At 37.8% G+C, this 22220-nt stretch overlaps 1 protein-coding gene across 1 annotated transcript in view; it reads right to left on the reverse strand.

Annotated features, from left to right (window-relative positions):
• The window catches only part of RALGAPA1 (Ral GTPase activating protein catalytic subunit alpha 1), a 251940-nt gene that overhangs the window by 43014 nt on the left and 186706 nt on the right, over nucleotides 1-22220 (reverse strand). Inside the window, exon 37 of the mRNA XM_080934414.1 lies at nucleotides 11588-11743. Coding sequence (XP_080790540.1) covers nucleotides 11588-11743 — 156 coding nt within the window. The remainder of the gene's footprint in view (nucleotides 1-11587; nucleotides 11744-22220) is intronic.

Raw genomic sequence — 22220 nt, forward strand, 5'->3', positions numbered from 1 at the left:
AAATGGGGACAGTGGTTTGTTTTTTTTTTTTTTCATCTTCAGTTGTCTCTGATACAGTTTATATGAAAATAATTGTTGTTCTGTTAACTGAATACCACTCTGTAATTGCAAAAAAAAATTGCCTCTGTTTTGTTGACATTCTGAATGCTTCTAAGTAAATACAATTTTTTAATTAAAAGAATCAAGATACCCACTTTATAGTAGCACAACATATTCATCTTATAAATGAGGAATTTAGAGTTAATGCTTTACTTCCTTAGTGTTATAAAATGTAATAATCATGTAAAGTAATATTTTTGTCTCATAAGTTAACTTGAATGGAGCAGAGACTGAAGGAAAGGCCACCCAGAGATTGCCCAACCTGGGGATCCATCCCACATGCCGACACCAAACCCAGACAATACTGCTAATGCCAAGAAGTGCATGCTGACAGGAGCCTGATAGGCTGTCTCCTGAGAGGCTCTGCCAGAGCCTGACAAATACAGAGTCAAATGCTTGCAGCCAACCTTTGGACTGAGCACAAGGTCCCCCAATGAGACCCCACTAAAATCAGGGACTAGACAAGGCTGCCCACTCTCCCCTTACCTATTCTACATAGTACTGGACGTCCTGGACGGAGCAATTAGACAGCAAAAGGAAATCAAAGGGATACAAATTGGAAAGGAAGAAATGAAACATCACTATTTGCAGATGACATGATAGTATACTGAAGCGACCCCACAAATTCCACCAGAGAACTCCTACAGCTGATAAACAAGTTCAGCAAAGTGGCTGGATATAAGATTAACTCACACAAACCAAGTAGCCTTCCTATATTCAAAGGACAAATGTGTGGAGAAAGAAATTAGGGAAAAGATACCCTTCACAATAGTCACAAACAATATGAAATACCTTGGTGTGACTCTAACTAAGCAAGTGAAGGGCCTGTATGACAAGAACTTCAAATCTCTAAAGAAGGAAATCGAGGAAGATCTCGGAAAATGGAAAGATCTCCCATGCTCATGGATTGGAAGGATCAACATTGTAAAAATGGCCATCTTACCAAAAGCAATCTGCAGATTCAATGCAATCCCCATCAAAATTCCAACCCAGTTCTTCACTGAGTTGGAAAGAGCAATGTGCAATTTCATTTGGAATAACAAAAGACCTAGAATAGCGAAATCCATCCTCAACAACAAGGACTGAAGGAGCTGAAGGGTTTTGCAACCCCATAGGAAAAACAATATCAACCTAGCAGAATCCCCAGAGCTCCCAGGGACTAAACCACCAAAGAGTGCACATGAATGATCTTGTAGGACATCAATGGGAGGGGAGGCCCTAGGTCCTGTGAAGACTTGATGCCCAGTATAGGGGAATGCCAGGGCAGGGAGGAGGGAGTGGGTGGGTGGGTGGAAGCGCACACTCACAGAAGCAGGGGAGGGAGATGTGATAGGGGGTTTGAGAAGGAGAAATCATAAAAGGGATAACATTTGAAGTGTAAATAAATAAAAGAACCAATTTTTTTAAAAAGAAAAAAGTTAGCTTGCAAAAAAGTTAGACTTACAAAGCAGACATCAATTAAGTACACTCTTTCAATCAAAGTTCAAGTACTGTCTGATTCTACTGGTTTCCTCAATCTAACAAACTCTTCATTTTAAAAAGGTGTTCACTTTTTTGGTACTTTCCCCCTATTTCCTCTACAGCTGCTCTAGGTTAGATATTACATTGTGTACTTGAACTAGTTCATGAATTCGTAAAAAATCCTCTCTTTTTAAATCTCTCCTACTTTTCAATCTACCTTCTTTCTTTTATTCCTAGATATGCACTGACAGCTGTCTGGATGCACTGCACTAGCTTTTGTAGATGCACTGAGGATTGATAGATATGATCTCTAACCTCAAAGCTTTGGGTTCTGTGAAAAAGCCACAGTAAAATAGCCAACCAAACAGCAAATAAGTCACAGACAGCGTTCCAAATACTTCTCTGAATACAAGTAGCAAAAGACACTAATCCACAACAGCACTTGCACTAAAAGCTGAAGTTAATACAAGTTAATGTTTAGACTAGTACTTATCTTCCTGCCTCCGCATCCTGAGTACCACTTATGATTTTATAGTCCACATATTTTCATACTCTCACTTACAACCTGGGTCATTAATATCAATTAAGAAAAGTTTCTTTAATCCCAGTGTGGTGGCAATGTCTTTAATCCCAGTACTTTGGGGGCAGAGTTCAAGGCCAGCCTGATCTACGGAGCTCGTTCCAGGACAGCAAGGGCGACATAGAGAAACCCTGTCTCAAAACAAAACAAAACAAACAACAAAAACTCAACATAGAAAGAGAAGTTTCTTTTTCTAAAGATTAACTTTTTATTCTTAAATGATGTGTAAGTTCATGTACGGCATGTGCATGAGTGCTGGCCAAAGGCAGAGGCACTGGAGCTAGGAGAGGAGTGAGCCACCTGACATGGGACCAGGACTCCAGTCCTCTGGGAAGCAGCAAGTGCTCTTACCCACAGAGCCATCTCTCTGGCCCCAAGAAGAAAAAAACATTCTTAAAAGCAATGAGCACAATGTCCCGAATTCTATGCTTTAGTACAGGGTGGTATCCAGTAATACTGCTGGCTATTATAAAACTGACAGAATGAATATGGAAACTATGTTCTAACGTCACACAAATACATACTACAGATGCATATGTATCTAATGTTGGCATTTATCTAAATATGCTACACCAATCATTATAATAATATATATAGGTAGTTCTTTCAGTTTGAGGCTATGATAGCTTTAGTAACTTTTTCATTCATTAAATGAAAATAGGCTTAGTTCTAGGTCCTAGAACTACAATAGCAAAGAAAGTCTTTGTCTTCATGACTGTGATATTCTAATGTGTGTATGTGGGGAGTTGGCACAGCCATATCTACCAGCAGGAGGTCAAATAAATATATAAATAAGCAGATAGTGACACTGATCCACTAGGAGAGGGAAAACCAGTTTTCTCCAATGGAGTGATACTGGGTATATCAACCACACTTCAAGATAGACTTTTCCCAGGAAAAGTTGGCTACATAGAATGAGCGCCATGGTTTGTTTATGTGTATGTGGTTTTTATTTTGTTTGTTTTTTGTTTTACTGTTTCTTAATTCTCTGTTGTTTTTGCGATTGAAGGAACATAAAGCTGGGATGACTGGGAGGTGGAGAGGATCTGAAGAGTTAGGGAAGGAAGAACACTATTAACATATATTGTATAAAATGTAAATAATAAAAATAAGCAAAACATGATAACGGTGCACAGTGATAAGTGCTACAAAGAAAAGAACACTGGTGTGAGGAGACGACTCAGTGCAGTGTTGGGCACGTGACGATGAAGATATGAGTCTATGCTCAGAGCCCAGTCTGCTAGCCAGGCACACTCAGCAGCAAATTGGGAGAGCCTGTCTCCATGGAGGAAGAAGGTGAGGACTAATAATCTAAGGTTGTTTCCAGACTTCTATATGCATGTACTGCCAGTGTGTACACACATATGTGTGCATACACCACACAGATTTAAAAAGGCAACAAAGGGCAAAGTGATAGTGTTTCTGAGTATAGGGTTCTTTAGCTATAATGACCTGAAAAGATCTTACTGTGGAAGTGTCATGGAAGTGGGAGAATAATGAGAATAAAGAAGACTGCAGGAAAAAATGCAGCCTAATTAAGCACTTCAGTATAGAGAGCCACAGATATGTGACTGACCGTGGCTTTGTGGAAGGTTAAGACAGCGAAAGCAGGTTGGTAAATGAGTAGGAAATGGCAGGAGCAGTGAACAGAGGATAAGTAGAAGGGTGGTCAAAGCACACGGGAACACAGGTTAAGTCGTACTCTGTGTGCAAAGGGAAGCTACAGCTATCCTGTCCAGACCAAGTTGCTCATGGTAGTGACACAAGATGGCATGCAACCACTGATATTATTTCCATCCTCGATCTTTGTCACCAGGAATACACTTTAAAAAGTTGGGCTTGTGGGGAGAATATGACATTAAATATAATTTATAACATTAATTGTTATATTTTGATCTGAAACTCCAAGTAGAATTTCTGTGCTTGCTAGTTTTTGTCAACTTGACATAAGCTTGTGTCATGTGGGAAGAGGGAGCAGCAGCTGAGACAATGCTGCCATCAGACTGGCCTGTAGGAATGTCAGTGGGGCACTTTCTTGAGTAATGACTGATATGGGAGGGCCCAGCTCACTATGGGTACGTCACCCTTGGGCAGGCTGGTCCTGGGTTGCATATTTATAAAAAAGCAAGCCAAGGAAGCCATGAAGAGCAAGCTACTAAGTAGAATTCCTATATGGTTCCCGCCTCTGCTTTGGCTTGAGTTCTTGGCCTGGCTTCTCTCAGCAATGAACTGTATGTAATTGGTTCATATAAGTCAAATAAACCCTTTCCTCTTCCATATTGCTTTTAATAATTAAAGTTTATTAAAGTGACAGAAAGCAAAGTATAACAATTTCATAGAATCCATTAATTATAAACCCCATTTTTATTAAAATAATAAAGCCTTCTTGTTTTTATGCCATATAACTTTTTAAAAAAAGATTTATTTATTTATTATATATAAGTACACAGTAGCTGTCTTCAGACACACCAGAAGAGGGCATCAGATCCCATCACAGATGGTTGTGAGTCACCATGTGGCTGCTGAGAACTGAACTCAGGACCTGTGGAGGAGCAGTCAGTGCTCTTAACCACTGAACCATCTCTCTAGACTATTCCATAGAGTTTTAAAACTAATTTTTCAGATGATATTCAGCTTATAGTTCTTTGCAAAGCCTCTCACATGTCAATTTTATTTTAAAATTAAGATAAAAATAGATTTGAAATAAAAATTAGACCAAGTAGAGTCTTTACAACCTGTTTATTTCAGAAAGTATTGTGATCAAGTTTCAAGACATGACCTGCTGTCCATTTCACTAACAGTATTTCAGAGGAAACGGACTTAAACAGAGTACTTCTTCTTCCTCTTTTGGGGGTTCAGGAAATGAAAGCTAGCCTAGAGAGTCCAACTAAGTATTTTACAATTATCTCAACTTGATCTTCATCAAACTTCTAAAAGAATGATTCAGCTACCTTGTAAGCAGAGCATCAGCAAGTGGTCAGCAAGTGGCCGCAACAAGGAGACAGAGGAGCTGAGAGGCTCCTCTCAGCACTTTATACCAATGCTTGCAGCACTTTTGATTTTTAGGGGTGAACACAGTCAGTTAAGTGGAAATTATTTTTCACCATTTCCATCAGTCTTTCTCAGGTAGAGATAATTTATAGAACAGAAGGCTTCGACCAGGTTATATCAGGATTTTTGATACAGTGGCATAATATTTCTAAGGGAGCCTTTACTAGACTGAATGGATAATTTGTTCAAAAAGTGTGGTCTATGATATAAAAATCCTACTGCTATTATCTTGAGCTTTGAGAAACGTTCACTTCATAAAACAATGCTATACTTAAAAAGATTCAGGAACACTAACTTCGAATTCTGGGAAAATAAAACGTTTGAACATAATAAAATACATTTAAACGTATTTTCTCAGAATGAGAAGTTAATGTTCCTGAATCAAAACCACCACATACGTAAAATAAAAAGCCAGAATGTTTTAGTTTTTATAAAACGGACATAAATGACTTTTCCCCTACCAAGTTTAAAACACAGAACCAGGATCATAAATAATTCTGGCTTGCCAGAGGCATAGCTATTTCGTTATACTGACTGTCGACTATCTAATTTAATTAGAGGTATTAAACTCCATGTTGAGGTCAACAAGCTTTACTTTCTCCAATATTACACAGCAACCCATGCTCATTAATGTGTCTACTGAATGGATTAACACACCTGAAGATATATGTACAAAGGACAGGGGGGACAAACTAATGAAATACAATTGTTCATTTGTAATAGGACATGTTCTAGGCCTCAACTTATTACCACTAATGTGGAATTTATTAAATTTGGGAGAAAAAATACCAATACAGAAAACGATATTTTATTAAGAAGAACTGTGTAAGACAACTGGCTTCTATGATTAAGTTTAAACATTTAAACTGTTAGAAAGAAAGAGACATTACACTAAAACTAAACTGTAAGGCCACTAAGGGAGTATATGGAAAACAAGCAAGTTTTGTTTTTGATTTCTATGAAAGGAAGGTTTAAAGTAGCAATATTGTTCTCTGTTGAATTTTAAGACAGACAAACAAACTAAAATTGATTTAACTAAAAAAAGCTACTTTAGGCTGGGCATTTCTTTAACAACATTTACTTATCTGTTTATTTATAATTATAAACCTTTATTTTAAAAAACAGATAAATATAGATTTTAAAAGCATTTTTGCATGAAAGTATATGAATACATTTTTGTCAGTACTTGACTTTTTTAAAGGTTTGATAGTATGCCTTAAAATCTTACTAGTTACAATGAGCATAAAGTACGCGTAAAACAAGATGTAACCTGGAAATAGTCAAAGTTTTCTTGGTGTGTAAAGATTAAGCATAATGATTTCTTTTTCTTTCTTTCTTTCTTTTTTTGGCCTTTGTTTTTCTTGAACTTCATACAGGCTAGAAGTTGTTTCTAAGGTGTTCAGAGCTTTCTGAGGTTAGTATCCAATTATCAATGACTGCATATTATATCTATTCTTTTGTGACTGGGTTACCTCACTCTAGATGCATCCATTTTCTTAAGAATTTGATAAGGTCATTGTTTCTGATAGCTTAGAAGTATTCCATTATATAAATATACCACAATTTTTGTATCCATTCATCTACTGAAGAACATCTGGATTCTTTCCAGCTTCTGGCTATTATAAATAGGGCTGCTATGAACATTGTGGTACATGTGTCTTTGTTGTATGTTGTAACGTCTCTGGGGTATATGCCCAGAAGTGGAATAACTGGGTCGTAAGGTAGTGCTATGTCCAATTTTCGGAGGAACCACCAGACTGATTTCCAGAGTGGTTGTACCAGTTTACAACCCCACCAACAGTGGAGAAGTGTTCCTCTTTCTCTGCATCCTCGCCAGCATCTGCTGTCATCTGAATTTTTGATCTTAGCCATTCTGACTGGTGTGAGGTGGAATCTCAGGGTTGTTTTGATTTGCATTTCCCTGATGGCTAATGATGTCAAGCACTTCCTTAGATGCTTCTCAGCCATTCGATTTTCCTCAATTGAGAACTTTTAGTTTAGCTCTGTACCCCATTTTTTAATAGGGTTGTTTGATTCTCTGGTGTCTAGCTTCTTGAGTTCTTTGTATACCTTGGATATTAGGCCTCTATCAGATGTGGGGTTGGTAATGATCTTCTCCCACTCTGTTGGCTGCTGTTTTGTTTTCTTGACAGTGTCCTTAGCCTTACAGAAATTTTGCAATCTCATTAAGTCCCATTTGTTAACCTTTGACCTTAGAGCATGAGCCATTGGTGTTCTGTTCAGGAAATTTTCTCCTGTGCCTATGTGTTCTAAGGTTTTCCCTACTTTGTCATCTAATAGTTTCAGTGTATCTGGTTTAATGTGGAGATCTTTGATTCACTTGCACTTGAGCTTTGTACAAGGATTAAGAAAGTGTCTATTTTCATTCTTCTGCATGCTGAGTGCCAGTTGGACCAACACCATTTGTTGAAGAGGCTGTCCTTTTTCCATTGGATGTTTACAGCTCCTTTGTCAAAAATCAAGTGACCATATATGTGAGGGCTCATTTCTGGATCTTCTATTCTATTCCACTGATCCATGTGCCTATCTCTATGGTACCATGTAGTTTTAAAGACAATTGCCTTGTAATATAGCTTGAGGTCAGGGATGGTGATTCCCAAAGATGTTTTCTTGTTGTTGAGGATGGATTTTGCTATTCTAGGTCTTTTGTTATTCCAGATGAAACTGCACATTGCTCTTTCGAACTCTATGAAGAATTGGGTTGGAATTTTGATGGGAATTGCATTGAATCTGCAGATTGCAGGGTTCCTGCTCCCCTGAATCAATGGGGGGGAGGGCTTTCCGTGTGCTCAGCCCAGACCTCTCTGTGCTCCAGCTACTCACAGCGCAGTCTCACCAGGCCTGTGTCCCTGGATCTCCGCTTTTCCGGGTAGCAGATGGCCGGAGTGTTTGGTACGCGTGCCAACAATATTTATCTTAACAGCAAGGCTAATGCATATATTATAAAAGGTTTAAAAACTATAGTCATATACCAGTTTCCAAGACTGACCACTTGACTACCTGAGTTCAATGTCAAGAATCCATATGGTGGAAGGGACAAACTAACGGCCACAAGTTGTCCTCTGACTTCCACATGTCCTATGGCATACAAGCAAGCATGTGCAAACCCCCACCAACCAACCAACCAAACATAAAACATTACTTTAAAAACAACCAGAACAGGCAAGAAAAACAGCTTAGCAGGTAAAGCCCCTGTTGCTGAGCCTCACAGCCTGAGCTTCACCACTGGACCACATGACAGAAGGTAAGAGCTGCTTCTCAATGACCCCCACATACACAAAAATTCTAAAATGCAATAGAACCCCCAAAGGCACAAGATTAATTCTATATGATACTATATACAGATTCAATATATCCCCATCAAAATCCCAGCAGTGTAACAGAGGGAGTGGAAATGACAAAAATGCATTCCATAGGTATAAAACATCATAAATAAACTCTTATTTTGTATTTGATGATAAAAAAAGATAGAACAATGCCGGTAGATTTGGCAAAAATAGAAAACCCATCCTAAAGCTTTTACATGGAGTCTTTAAAACATGTTCAAAGTCAAAACAATTTTAAACAAAAGATGGAGAATTTATACTTCCTGAGTCAAAAATTAAAAATCCAATAGCCATCAACTGTGGCTATTGAACATACAACAGTATGCAGGTGTAAGAGCAGACATTTAGACCAGTGAACTAGGAGACAGCAGCGTCTCTACAAATAGTCATGGGAAGACTGGGGCCCTACATGCACCTCTGCATTACACTCTGTACGCTACAAGTGTGGAGAGAAAACGTAAATGCTAAGAGCTAAAGCTCTCACCACAAAAGAGAAACATGTATCTCATGACAGTGGATTCGGCAATGGGTTCAGAAAAATACAGTCTATCACACTGGCTTTAGTAGTAATTTTTTTTTGTCACATTAAATATCTATACTACAAAACCAATATGAACAAAGCAAAAAGGCAACCTACCAACTTGGAAATAAATAATCTGCAAACCACATATCTAATAAAGGGTTATTAGGAAAAGTATTTACATTTACAACTCAATAAACAGAAAAATGAACAGATGACCAAAATGGGCAAAGGCTTTAAGGCCTGACACTATTACTGATGCTATGATGTGCTTACAGACAGGAGCCTAGCATGGCTGTCCTCTGGGAGGTCCAACCAGCAGCTGACTGAGAAGGGAATATATATATACTTACACCCAACTATTGAACTTAAGTCAGAGACACCTGTGGTTGAATTAGGAAAGGGAGACTGAAGAAGCTGAAGGGGAGGGTGACTCCATAGGAAGACCAGTAGTTTCAACTAACCCAGACCCCAGGGAGCTCCCAGAGACTGAGCCACCCACCAAGTAGCATACAAGTAGCCCCTGGCACATTTATAACCAAGGACTGTCTGGTTAGGCCTCAGTGGGAGAAGAACAGCTTAATCCTGGTAGGGGGCAGGGAATACCTTCTCAGAGGCAAGGGGGAGGAAGAATGGGATGAGGAACTATGGGAGGGGGGCTAGGAGGAGTGTAATAGCTGGAATGTAAAGAAATGATTTTATAAAAATCTGGGCAAAGGACTAGAACACATATTTCTCCCAAGAAAAGTTATAACAAAGAGGTATATAGAAAGGTAAGTTGTCAAACTCAGGGAAGTTATTTAGAGAGTGTAGAATTAAAGCCAATGCAAGATTTGTTGAAAGGCTCTTATAAAAAAGAGGTAAGTGCTGCTCAGAGTATAGAGAAAAGGTGTGCTCATTTATAATTGGTGCGATGTGTGGAAATTGAGCTATTATGGAAAACAGTATAGAGACTGATTTAAAAAAAAACTGCATATGAACTAACAATCTTTATTCTGTATATATTCTGAAAGGAGGTTAAAACCACTTGTTCTAGTTTCCTTTCTGTTGCTGTGATAAAAAAAAACTCTGACCCAATGCAACTTAAAAGGACGAAAGGATTTATTTTAACTTTCAGCTTACAACTGATCACTGAAGGAAATTGAGGCAAGAATTCAAACATGAACACCTCACAGCAAAGAAAATGCAGCAAGAACCATGGGAAATACTCCCTGCTGGCTCACTTAAGAGGTCTACTTTTAGTGGGTTTGGCCCTTATGTATCAGTTAATAATAAGAACTGTCTCTTCCAAAACCATGTTCACAGGTTAATCTGATTTGGCAATTCCTCAATAATGCTTTCTTCTCAAATGACTGTAGGCTGTGTTAAGTTGACAAAGTGAACTAGGCTAAGATATCATAAAGGTGTCTGCACCCCCAGGTCTCTTGTAGACTATTCATAACTAGGAAATGAAAACATTCTGTAATATGTGATAGCTAGCTTTAATTATCAACTTGACATAATCTATAATTATCTGGGAAAAGAGTCTCAGTGAAGGATTGTCTGCACTGGGTTGAACTGTGGTCATGTTTGTGTGAAATTGTCTTAATTTAATAAACTCATTTGGGAAGATCTAGTCTATTGTGGGAGGCACCATTCCCTAGATAGGGGTTCCTGATCTATATAAGTTTGGAGAAATTAAGCTAAGCAGAAGCAAGCAAGTGGGTGAACATGTGTGTATTTATTGCTCTCTGTTCTTTAATGTAGATAATATTTGAAGTTCCTGCCTTGACTTTCCAACCATGGACTGTAACTTGGAATTATGAACTAAAATAGACTCTTCCCTAAGTTTTATCACAACAGAAATGAAGCTAGGACAATATCCATTCATGATAATGGATAATGAAATGTGATATAAGTGTATGTGATGAAATATTGATTAGTTTTCCAAAAGAAAATTCTGCCATTTGTTACAACATGGAAGAACCTGAAAAAAATTATACTAAATAATCCAAAGAGAAAACATATGAATTCATTTATATGCAGAATTTTAAAAAAATATAATAAAACCCAGGTTTGTTTTGTTATACAACTACAATCCTACCACTCAAGAGATTAGGCAAAATGATCATGAATTCAGGGACAGTTTGGGCTGCTCAACAAAACTATGTCTACAAGTAACTAAACAGAAAAACAAGTGACATGTAACAAATGAACAACAACAAGACATACCGAAAATAGCAATTCATTTGATGAAGTCAGGGAGGAAAATATAGAGAAGTAGCAGGTTTATAGGTTAACAAATCTAGGAATTCAGTGATAAAAAGAATTGGTTCAATAGTGAGACTGTAACCTACAATCACATCATTTTTTTTTAATTGAAGGAAAACACAATTTACTAGACAACAATCCTGGTTTTGAAGATGGCATTGGTTAAAGAAATAAACTCTTCACCTATCAAAAGGGCTAGATCAACTGATTGTTAGTATTTTTATGTATAGATTTTCTTAACTAATATGATTTAACTTATTTTTTCCCCTCAACACTTACTTTTTTGGTCAGAGAATCATCAGAATCAGAAGGCATTCTTGTAGATACATGAAATATCACTTCTACTGTAGAGGTAGCAAAATATGGAGTGGTCAGTCCAGTGCTCTTATTCTTCTGCAGTCCTCCCATGAAGCCACAGTGATTTGTAAGGTTTACCTAGAATCAATCAAGAACTACATAAACATCAACAAAAACCCTTACAAACATTGTTGAAGAAGAAAAAAATTCACTTTACACAAACATCAGGAATAAGGTTTTTTCATTGCTATCCTCACAGATCAGTGCCTTGCTCAGGCACCATCAGAGACACTTCTTCCTGCAGGAGATGGGAGCAAACAAAGCCTCACTGTTGGACTGAAGCACGAAGTCCTAAGCAGGTTGTCTCCATTGTCTCTCTTCCCTCAGGCCTCAGTGGGCCCCACAGAAGAGAAGGCAGAAAGAGTATAAGATCCAGTGACACCAAGAAAACAAGGTCTTCTAAATCAGTAAGACTGACCCACATATGAACTCAGAGACTGAGGCAGCATGGGCAGGGCCTGCACCAGATGGGGTCCTAGAGCTAAAAGAAATGGAAATGTACCCCCATCCCTAACTCAGCATCAATCTCCAATTGATAACCACTTGCAAATTAAAATTTAGTTTTATCCAAGAACGTCTCATCGGGAAATAAACTACTCTTAAGGGTAGGCTGCATGCCAGAAGCAGATGACTATGAGAAAACAATCTCAAAGACATCTTTGGAGATTCCTTGCCTCATAATGTCACATCAGGACCTTTTCATTTTCTCCATTAAAAAAGTTTTAAGTTTTGATTAATTTTTAATACATATATTTCTCTCCTGTTTTACCCTACAGGGCATATGGCTTCCAGTTTCGGGTTTTTATGGGATTTGACTGTGTGAATGAGTGGGTCTATTTCCTGTGCCCTCTTTTAGGCTCCTTTCCTTCTGCTTAGTTTTATTCTGATGTGGTAGTTTTTTTTTTTAATTATATTACATTTTGTTATTATCTTCTATACACCTGTTTTTAATAAAAGATGGAAAAGGTTATCTGGATAGGAGGGGACATGGGAAAGAAGTAGAGAAAGGGAAACCATAAACAGAATATATTATGTGAAGAAAAATCAATTGTCATGAAGGGAGGGAAGGAGTAAGTCTTTTATATGCTATCAGCAAATATTAAATCTAGCATTATGGCTGGCTCTCTGCATCTATGGGGCCCACATCTATAAATTCAACCAACTTTAAATTCAAAGTATTCAGAAAAAAATAAGCTCTTACTAAACTGGTACAAAGTTTTGTCTCTTGCTATTAATATTTTCTAAATAATATAGCATGACAACTACTTTATTTTGTTTGATACTGAGTCTCACGTAGTATAGGTGAATTCCTGATCTTCTGTCTCCACCTTCCAAGTGCTGGGATCAGAGGCATGTGCCACCATTCATGGCTTGATATAAAACTATTTATATTTTATTGGATATTATAAGTAATTCAAATATTATTTAGGAAAATATGTACCATGCTGCCATTTTATATAAAGGATCAAAGTACTGTGAATTTCAGTGGCTGAAGGGGGTCTGGAACTAATCCCTATAGACACCAAGAAATAACGTTTATTAGGGTGATTTGTTTACCCCAGTGTGTTTTAAAGATAGTATTTAAGGGTCTCTAATTAGTGGGAGCTAATTAATTAAGAAAGAAATCAACTACTGTTGATGGTGAGCCTTATGTTAGGCAACTAGGTATTACAGTGAACTATAAAGGCTTTGGGACGCTAAGGTCAGAGTAAAAAAAAAATCACATCTTAAATGACACTGGGTAAAGTTAAAACAACTTCAACTCACAGAATGATCAATTAGAAATCTTTTATTTGCATAACTGTCTTCCTGTAAGCACCTGCACTTACTCACCAGGCTAAGGTTACCTGATATGGCCCATTGCAGAATTAAACCAAGTTGCAGTTAGAGAGGGGCCAGAACAAGACTGAGGCTGTGGCACTTTTTATTGAGAGCAATCAGGCTTTTTATACCCTTATAGTTAACAATATATTGGTTACTGCCAAGATCAGTACAATTGTAGTTGACAGGATACAATGATGCTTGCAAATTATGCAGGGCACACAAAAATAATGTTTGAGACCAACTGTCCTGTGAAGCTTTCAAGGTCCCTTGACTTCTAAGGAAACACAGAGAGAAATACAATGCAGCCTGAACACTTCACTGCCTGAGGGAGTACACAGGTTTCTCAGGAACTGAAAGACTTACAGTGTGCCAGAAGCCATGGACTCTAACCTGAAAAACCTATGATGCATGCCTCTCAGGGCAGCTAGGCCAGTTCCACTTCACTAATCTGCAGCTTCCTAGTCAAGTACCTATTACAGCCTAGAATAAAAAATGTGAAAAAAAAATCACAAGATTCAACTGTATTTAAGTATATTTTTAAAAAGTATCAATTGATCCTTATGAAGATCTGGAAACATTTTAGGTCATGATACAATGCACAATATATATTAGCATCAGGGTTGTAGGACTGAATAATTCCCTCGACCTATCTGATGCACAGAAGCTAAGGTAATGTTCTAGTAAGAGCTGGAAAGCACTGGTTTTCTTGGCCTCTCTCACGCTATCTGAAGTTACCTCCGAGTGGAGAGCTTCCCGTTGCTACCTTGTGAGTGATGATGAAAGAGTAGGTTTCCTATTTGACCTTTGGCATAGATAAGCAGTTTTTGTAGGGGCTCATTTCTTCATTCTTGTAAGAGCTGTTGTTTACTACATAGTTTTAGGTTATTGGATTCCACAACATTGGAACATTGGCATCCATAGTCAGGAAGATTGCAATGTTCTGCAGACAGCAATGAATACTGTATTCAGTTGCTAGTTCTTTTTTTTTTTTTTTGAACAACTTTATTTTAAAAAACAAAGATAAATGAACAAATTTAAAGCATTTTTGCATAAAAGTATAAGAATACATGTTTGTCAGTGTTTGGCTTTTTTTTTTTTCAAAGGTTTGATACTCTGCATTAAGGTCTTACTAGTTACAATGAGCAAAATGTACATCTAAAACAGGATGTAACCCGGAAGTATTCAAAGTTTTCTTGGTGTGTAAGGATTGAGCATAATGTTTTTTTTTTCCTTTCTTGAACTTCACACAGTCTGTGAGTTGTTTCTGGGGTGTTCAGAGCTTTCTGGGGTTAGTATCCCATTATCAGTGACTGCATATTATGTCTGTTCTTTTGTGACTGGGTTACCTCACTCAGGATGATATTCTCTAGATGTAACCATTATCTTAAGAATTTTGTTAAGTCATTGTTTCTGATAGCTGAGTAGTACTCCATTGTGTAAATATACCACAATTTTTGTATCCATTCATCTACTGAAGGACATCTGGGTTCTTCCCAGCTTCTGGATATTATACATAGAGCTGCTATAAACATTGTGGTGCATGCGTCTTTGTTGTATATTGGAGTGTCTCTGAGGTATATGCCCAGAAGTAGAATAGCTGGATCTTCAGGTAGTACTAAGTCTAATTTTCTGAGGAATTGCCAGACTGATTTCCAGAGTGGTTGTATCAGTTTACAATCCCACCAACAGTGGAGAAGTGTTCCTTTTGCTCCACAACCTTGCCAGCATCTGCTGTCATCTGAGTTTTGGATTTTGGCCAATTTGACTGGTGTGAGGTGAAATCTCAGGGTTGTTTTGATTTGCATTTCCCTGAGGGCTAAGGATGTTGAGCACTTCCTTAGATGTTTCTCAGCCATTCGATATTCCTCAATTGAGAACTTGTAGTTTAGCTCTGTACCCCATTTTTTAATAGGGTTGTTTGATTCTTTGGTGTCTAGATTCTTGAGTTCTTTGTATACCTTGGATATTAGGCCTCTATCAGATGTGGAGTTGGTAAAGATCTTTTCCCACTCTGTTGGCTGCTGTTTTGTATTCTTGACAGTGTCCTTAGCCTTACAGATATTTTGCAATCTCATTAAGTCCCATTTGTCAATCTTGGACCTTATAGCACCAGCCACTGGTGTTCTGTTCAGGAAATTTTCTCTTGTGCCTATGTGTTCTAAGGTTTTCCCTACTTTGTCATCTAATAGTTTCAGTGTACCTGGTTTAATGTGGAGATCTTTGATCCACTTGCACTTGAGCTTTGTACAAGGAGATAAGAAAGGGTCTATTTTCATTTTTCTGCATGCTGAGTGCCAGTTGGATCAACACCATTTGTTGAATAGGTTATCCTTTTTCCATTGGATGTTTACAGCTCCTTTGTCAAAAATCAGGTGACCATATATGTGAGGGCTTATTTCTGGATCTTGTATTCTATTCCATTGGTCCATGTGCCTATTTCTGTAACAGTACCATGCAGTTTTTTAGCACAATTGCCTTGTAATATAGCTTGAGGTCAGGGATGGTGATTCCCGCAGATGTTTTCTTGTTGTTGAGGATGGATTTTGCTATTCTAGGTCTTTTGTTATTCCAGATGAAATTGTACAGAGCTCTTTCGAACTCTATAAAGAATTGGGTTGGAATTTTGATGGGGATTGCACTGAATCTGTAGATTGCTTTTGGTAAGACGGCCATGTTTAAAATGTTGATCCTTTCAATCCATAAGCATGGAAAATCTTTCCATTTTCCAAGATCTTCCTCAATTTCCCTTTTTAGAGATTTGAAGTTCTTGTCATACAGGTCCTTCACTTGCTTCGTTAGAGTCACATCAAGGTATTTCATAGTTTTTGTGACTATTGTGAAGGGAATCTTTTCTCTAATTTCTTTCTCCGCATGTTTGTCCTTTGAGTAGAGGATGGCTACAGATTTGTTTGAGTTAATTTTATATCCAGCCACTTTGCTGAACTTATTAATCAGCTGTAGGAGTTCTCTGGTGGAATTCATGAGGTCACTTAAGTACACTATCATGTCATCTGCAAATAGTGATGTTTTTACTTCTTCCTTTCCAATTTATATCCATTTTGCTGTCTAATTACTCTGGCCAGGACTTCCAGTACTATGTTGAATAGTTGAGGGGAGAGTAGGCAGCCTTGTCGAGTCCCTGATTTTAGTGGGATTGCTTCAAGTTTCCCACTGTTAAGTTTGATGTTGGCTGTTAGTTTGCTCTATATTGCTTTTATTATGTTTAGGTATGGGCCTTGGATTCCTGTTCTTTCCAAGACTTTTAACATGAAGGGGTGCTGAATTTTGTCACATGCTTTCTCAGCATCTAGTGAGATGACCATGTGGTTTTTTTTCGTTGAGTTTGTTTATGTGGTGGATTACATTGATGGATTTCTGTATATTAAACCATCCCTGCATCCCAGGGATGAAGCCTATTTGATCATGGTGAATGATCCTTTTGATGTGTTCTTGGATTCAGTTTGCAAGAATTTTGTTGAGTATTTTTGCATCAATGTTCATAAGTGAGATTGGTCTGAAGTTCTCTTTCCTTTTAGGGTCTTTGTGTGGTTTAGGAACAAGAGTTATTGTAGCCTCAAAAAATGAGTAAGGTAGTATTCCATCTGATTCTATCTTTTGGAATAGTTTGGAGAGTATTGGTATTAGGTTGTCAATAAATGTCTGATAGAATTCTGCACTGAACCCATCTGGACCTGGGCTTTTTTGGTTGGAAGACTTTTGATGAGGCTGCTTCTATTTTTTTTAGGTGGTATGGGATTATTTAGATGGTTTACCTGGTCCTGGTTTAACTTCAGTATCTTGTATCTGTCTAGGAATTCATTCATTTTTTTCCAGATTTTCCACCTTTGTTGACTATAGGCTTTTGTAGTAGGATTTGATAATTTCTTGAATTTCCTCAGTTTCAGGCATTCCACTTTCCTTTCTGATTTTGTTAATTTGGATAGTCTCTCTTTGCCCTCTAGTTAGTCTGGCTAAGGGTTTATCAATCTTGTTAATTTGCTCAAAGAACCAGCTCTTCCTTTTTTTGATTCTTTGGATGGTTCTTTTTGTTTCTATTTGGTCTATTTTGCCCTAAGTTGATTATTTCTTGCTGTCTACTCTTGGGTGTATCTGCTTCCTTTTGTTCTAGAGCTTTCAATTGTGCTGTCAGGTTGCTAGTGTATGTTCTCTCCAGTTTCTTTTTGAAGCACCCAGAGTTATGAGCTTTCCTCTCAGTACTGCTTTAATTGCATCCCATAGGTTTGGGTATATGTGTTTTCATTTTCATTGAATTCTAGAAAATTCATAATTTCTTTCTTTATTTCATCTTTGACCCTGCTATAGTTTAATAGAGCATTGTTTTGTTTCCATGTGTATATGGGCTTTTTGTTGGCTTTGTTGTTATTAAAGACCAGCCTTATACCACGGTGATCTGAAAGGATGCACGGGAGTATTTCAATCTTCTTATATTGATTGAGGCTCGTTCTGTGTCCAATTATGTGGTGGTCAATTTTCGAGAATGTGCCGTGAGGTGCTGAGAAGAAGGTATATTTTTTTGTTTTAGGATGATATGTTCTGTATATATCTATTAATTCCAGTTGGCTCATAGTCTCTGCTAGTTTTACAGTGTCCTTGTTCAGTTTCTGTTTCCATGATCTGTCCATTGGCGAGAGTGGGGTATTAAAGTCTCCCACTGTTATTGTGTGGGGTGAAATATATCTTTTGAGCTTTAGTAGGGTTTCTTTTATGAATATGAGTGCTTTTGTATTTGGAGCATATATGTTAAGGATTGAGAGTTCCTCCTGACAGATTTCCCCTGCAATGAGTAAAAAGTGTCCTTCCTTATCTTTTTTTGATAACTTTTGGTTGGAAATTTACTTTATTCGATATTAGAATGGCCACTCCAGCTTGCTTTCTGGGGCCGTTTGCTTGGATGTTTTTTTTCCCCAACCTTTTACTCTCTCTGAGATGAGTTTCCTGTATGCTGCAAAATGCTGGGTTTTGTTTATGTATCCAGTCTGATAGCCTATATCTTTTTATTGGGGAGTTGAGTCCATTTATGTTAATAGATATCAAGGAATAGTGGTTGCTGTTTCCTGCTATTATTGCTTTTGTAGGTTGAATTGCACTTGTGTCTCTTTCTCTTTTTGGTTTTCTTCCTTAGGAGTTTTCTTGTTTTTACTAGGATGTAGTTCCCCTCATTGTATTGGGTTTTCCACCTATAATTCATTGTAGTGCTGGGTTTGTGGTCAGATACTGTGTAAACTTAGTTTTGTCTTGGAATATCTTGGTCTCTCAATCTATGGTGATTGAGAGTTTTGCTGGGTATAGTAGCTTGGGTTGGCACTTGTGCTTTCTTAGTGTCTGTATGATGTCTACCCAGGATCTTCTAACGTTCATAGTCTCTGTTGAGAAATCGGGTGTGATTATGATTGGTCTGCCTTTATATGTTACATGACCTTTTTCCCTTACTGCTTTTAGTATTCTTTCTTTGCTTCGGGCACTTGGCGTTTTGACTATTATGTGTCCGGAGGAATTTCTTTTCTAGTCCAACCTATTTGGAGTTCTGTAGGCTTCTTTTATTCTTGTGGTCATCTCATTTTTAAGGGTAGGGAAGTTTTCTTCTACGATTTTGTTGAAGATATTTACCGTGCCTCTTAGTTGATATTCTTCGCCCTCTTCTATTCCTATTATCCTTAGGTTTGGTCTTCTCATTGTGTCCTGGATCTCCTGGACATTTTGGGTTAGGAGCTTTTTGGTTTTTGCATCTTCTCTGACTGTTTTGTCTATGTTTTCAATGTTGTCTTCGGCCTCCGAGATTCTCTCTTCCATCTCTTGTAGTCTGTTGGCAATGCTTGCATCTGTGACTCCTGATTTCTTTTTTAAGTGTTCTACCTCTAGGGTTGTCTCTTAGTGTTTTCTTTATTGTGTCCATTTCGGTTTTAAATTCCTTCTTCCATTCCTTCATCTCTTTGGTTCTTTTTTTTTCTAGTTCTTTGAGTTCTTTGAGTATTTTTCTTGTTTCTTCTTTAAAAGCTTCTAAATTCTTTATGCTTTTCCTCCCATTCTTGTTTAAGAATCTCTATCATCATGTTGAGTTAGGATCTCAGGTCTGAGTCTTCCTTTTCTGGAGTGTTTGGCATTCCGCTGTTTGCTGAGATGGGAGAGCTGGGTTCTAGTGTTGCCAGGTTGTCTTGGTTTCCCTGGGGTACATTCTTTCGCTTTCCTGTTGCCATCTTGTTGTCAGTGATTGGTTCTCGCCTTTCCCTTGTACCTGGCCTGTGTCCCAGGATTTCCGCTGGTCCTGGTGGCGGATGGTCCGAGCCCTGTTCTGCACCCAAAAGCTGTTGGCTAGGAACAGAGGGCCCAATGCTGGGTTCCTGGTCCCTGGATCAGGCAGGGCAGGGGCGCACTTTCCGTGCACACTCAGCAGAGATCTCTCTGCCCCTTGGCTAGTCGGAACCCCTTCTCACCAGGCCTGTCCAGTTGCTTGTTCTTTTCACTCAGTCTGAGGTTCCCAACTTATGTAAATTTAAAGTGGAGTTTCCCACCTCAATTAATTTAATTTAAACTTATATTAATTTATGTCCAGAGTTTTCCCCCTCAATGGTGATTCTAAATCCCATTAGGCTGATAAACAAAATTAAGCACTACAGTATTTTTATGGCTAACATTCGCTTGTACGGACATAATACATTTATTTATCCATTGATTCACATATGGACATTCATATGGGTTTTCCTGTCTTTTGTCATTTTGCAGCAATAAACACAGCTATGTAAAACTTTATAAGAGTTTAAGGTTTTATTTATTTATTTTTTATTAAGTACACAAAAGAACTATTTTGTTACATGGTGTCTAGTTTTATGTCAACCCAACACAAGGTAAAATAATCTGAAAGGAGGAAACCTTAATTGAGAAAATGCCACCATAAGATCTGGCTACAGGGTATTTTCTTAATTAGTGATTGATGGGGGAGAGCTCAGCCCATTGTAGGTAGTGCCATTCTTGGACTGATAGTCTTTGGTTCTATAACAAAGCAGGCAGAGCAAACCAGTAAGGAGAATATTCCCTATTTCTGGCCATGGTCTCTGTATCAGCTTCTGCCTCCATGGTCCTGCCATGTTTGAGTGTCTGTCCTGACTTTATTCATTGATGAACAGTGACACAGCAGTGTAAACCAAATAAACTCTTCCCCAAGTTGCTTTGGTCATGGTGTTTCATCACAGCAATAGTAACCCAAACTTTGACATATGACATCTCTATGTTTAACTACCCAAACTATGTCTCCTCTAGCAGAATCTGAGAGTTCAGATTGCTCAAAATTTACCATTTGGCTCTATTTTTCCCCCTAACTACTCTGCTGGGTGTGAAGAAACATTCATTGTAGTTTTCTTTAGTTTCTTGATGCAAATGATGCCCAGAGTCTTTTCATATATTCATTGTGCACTTGCCTGTCTTTAGAGTAATCTGTTATGATCCTGTGGACGATTTTTTTAATTGAAGGATTTCACACATGAGTACATTTGGATTATTTCATACAGTAGTATTTGCACTATTTTTATCTTCCTCCCTCTCCAATTCCTCATGTCCCTTCAATAATGTCCTCTCAAATCAATCATTGCTTCTTTATTTTTGCTCTGTTGAGTTGCCCTTGTTTATATGTGTTTAGGGATAACCACTTAAGATTGTGGTCATATTCTTGAAAAACCAAAAGCAAAAGCAGTTTTTCTTTCTTCTTTTATCAACAGCCACTGACTACCTATTGTTCTTTATCTAGGGAAATTTTGTGAAATTCCATATGTGTTGGCACGTCCACTGGTGTAGAACTTGGGCTTTTAAAAATGAATCATGTTTCACTTTTTAATTTGTATACGTTCTTCAAATATTATATGAACAAATCTCTTCTCAAATGTATGATTTGCAAGTATTTTCCCCAATATATGGAGTTTTTTTACTTTGTTGATATGTCCTTTAAAGTCAACAGGTTTAATTTTAATGAGTACTATTTTCCTTCTTGCTCACGCTTTTAGAGCCACATCTATAAGAAATCTCTGTCAAATCCGAGGTCATTAATATCTGCACCTATATTACCTAAGTGTTTTATAATTTTAAGTATTTGACCCATTTCGAGTTAATTCTTTTATATAATATGGTCTGATTCCATTTAAGACAGAGAGACAGACAGAGTGTGTGTCAGGGGGAGTATGTGCATATGACTGCAGGTACTTGCAGAACGCAGAAGAGGCTTTTGGATATTCTGGAACTTGAGTTATAGGCAGTTGTGAGGTGCTAGGAATCAAACTCTCAACCACTAAATCATCTCTCCAGGTCCCTGACAACGACGATGACAACTACTACTACTACTACTACTACTATACTACTACTACTACTACTACTACTACTACTACTATACTACTACTACTATACTACTACTACTACTACTACTACTTCTTCTTCTTCTACTACTACTATGACAAATACTACTACTACTTCTTTCCTCCTTCTTCCCTCTCTTTCATCTTCCTTCTTCCTTCTCCCTTTGCTTCTCTGGCAGGCACATGGCTATTAGGTTATGTCAGTAACAGTTGTTGAAAAGATTATCCCTTCTCTAGTGCATGACATAGGTCAAGATTCAGTTAGCTATAGACTTTGGGCCTATTTCTGCGCTCTACTGTATCCCACTGATCTGTAGATCTATCCTACACTATCTTGATTAGTATTGTTCAGTAGTAAAGTTTGAAATCAGAAG

The sequence above is a fragment of the Micromys minutus genome (genome assembly GCF_963924665.1).
Source record: "Micromys minutus genome assembly, chromosome: 1".
Lineage (NCBI taxonomy): Eukaryota > Metazoa > Chordata > Mammalia > Rodentia > Muridae > Micromys > Micromys minutus.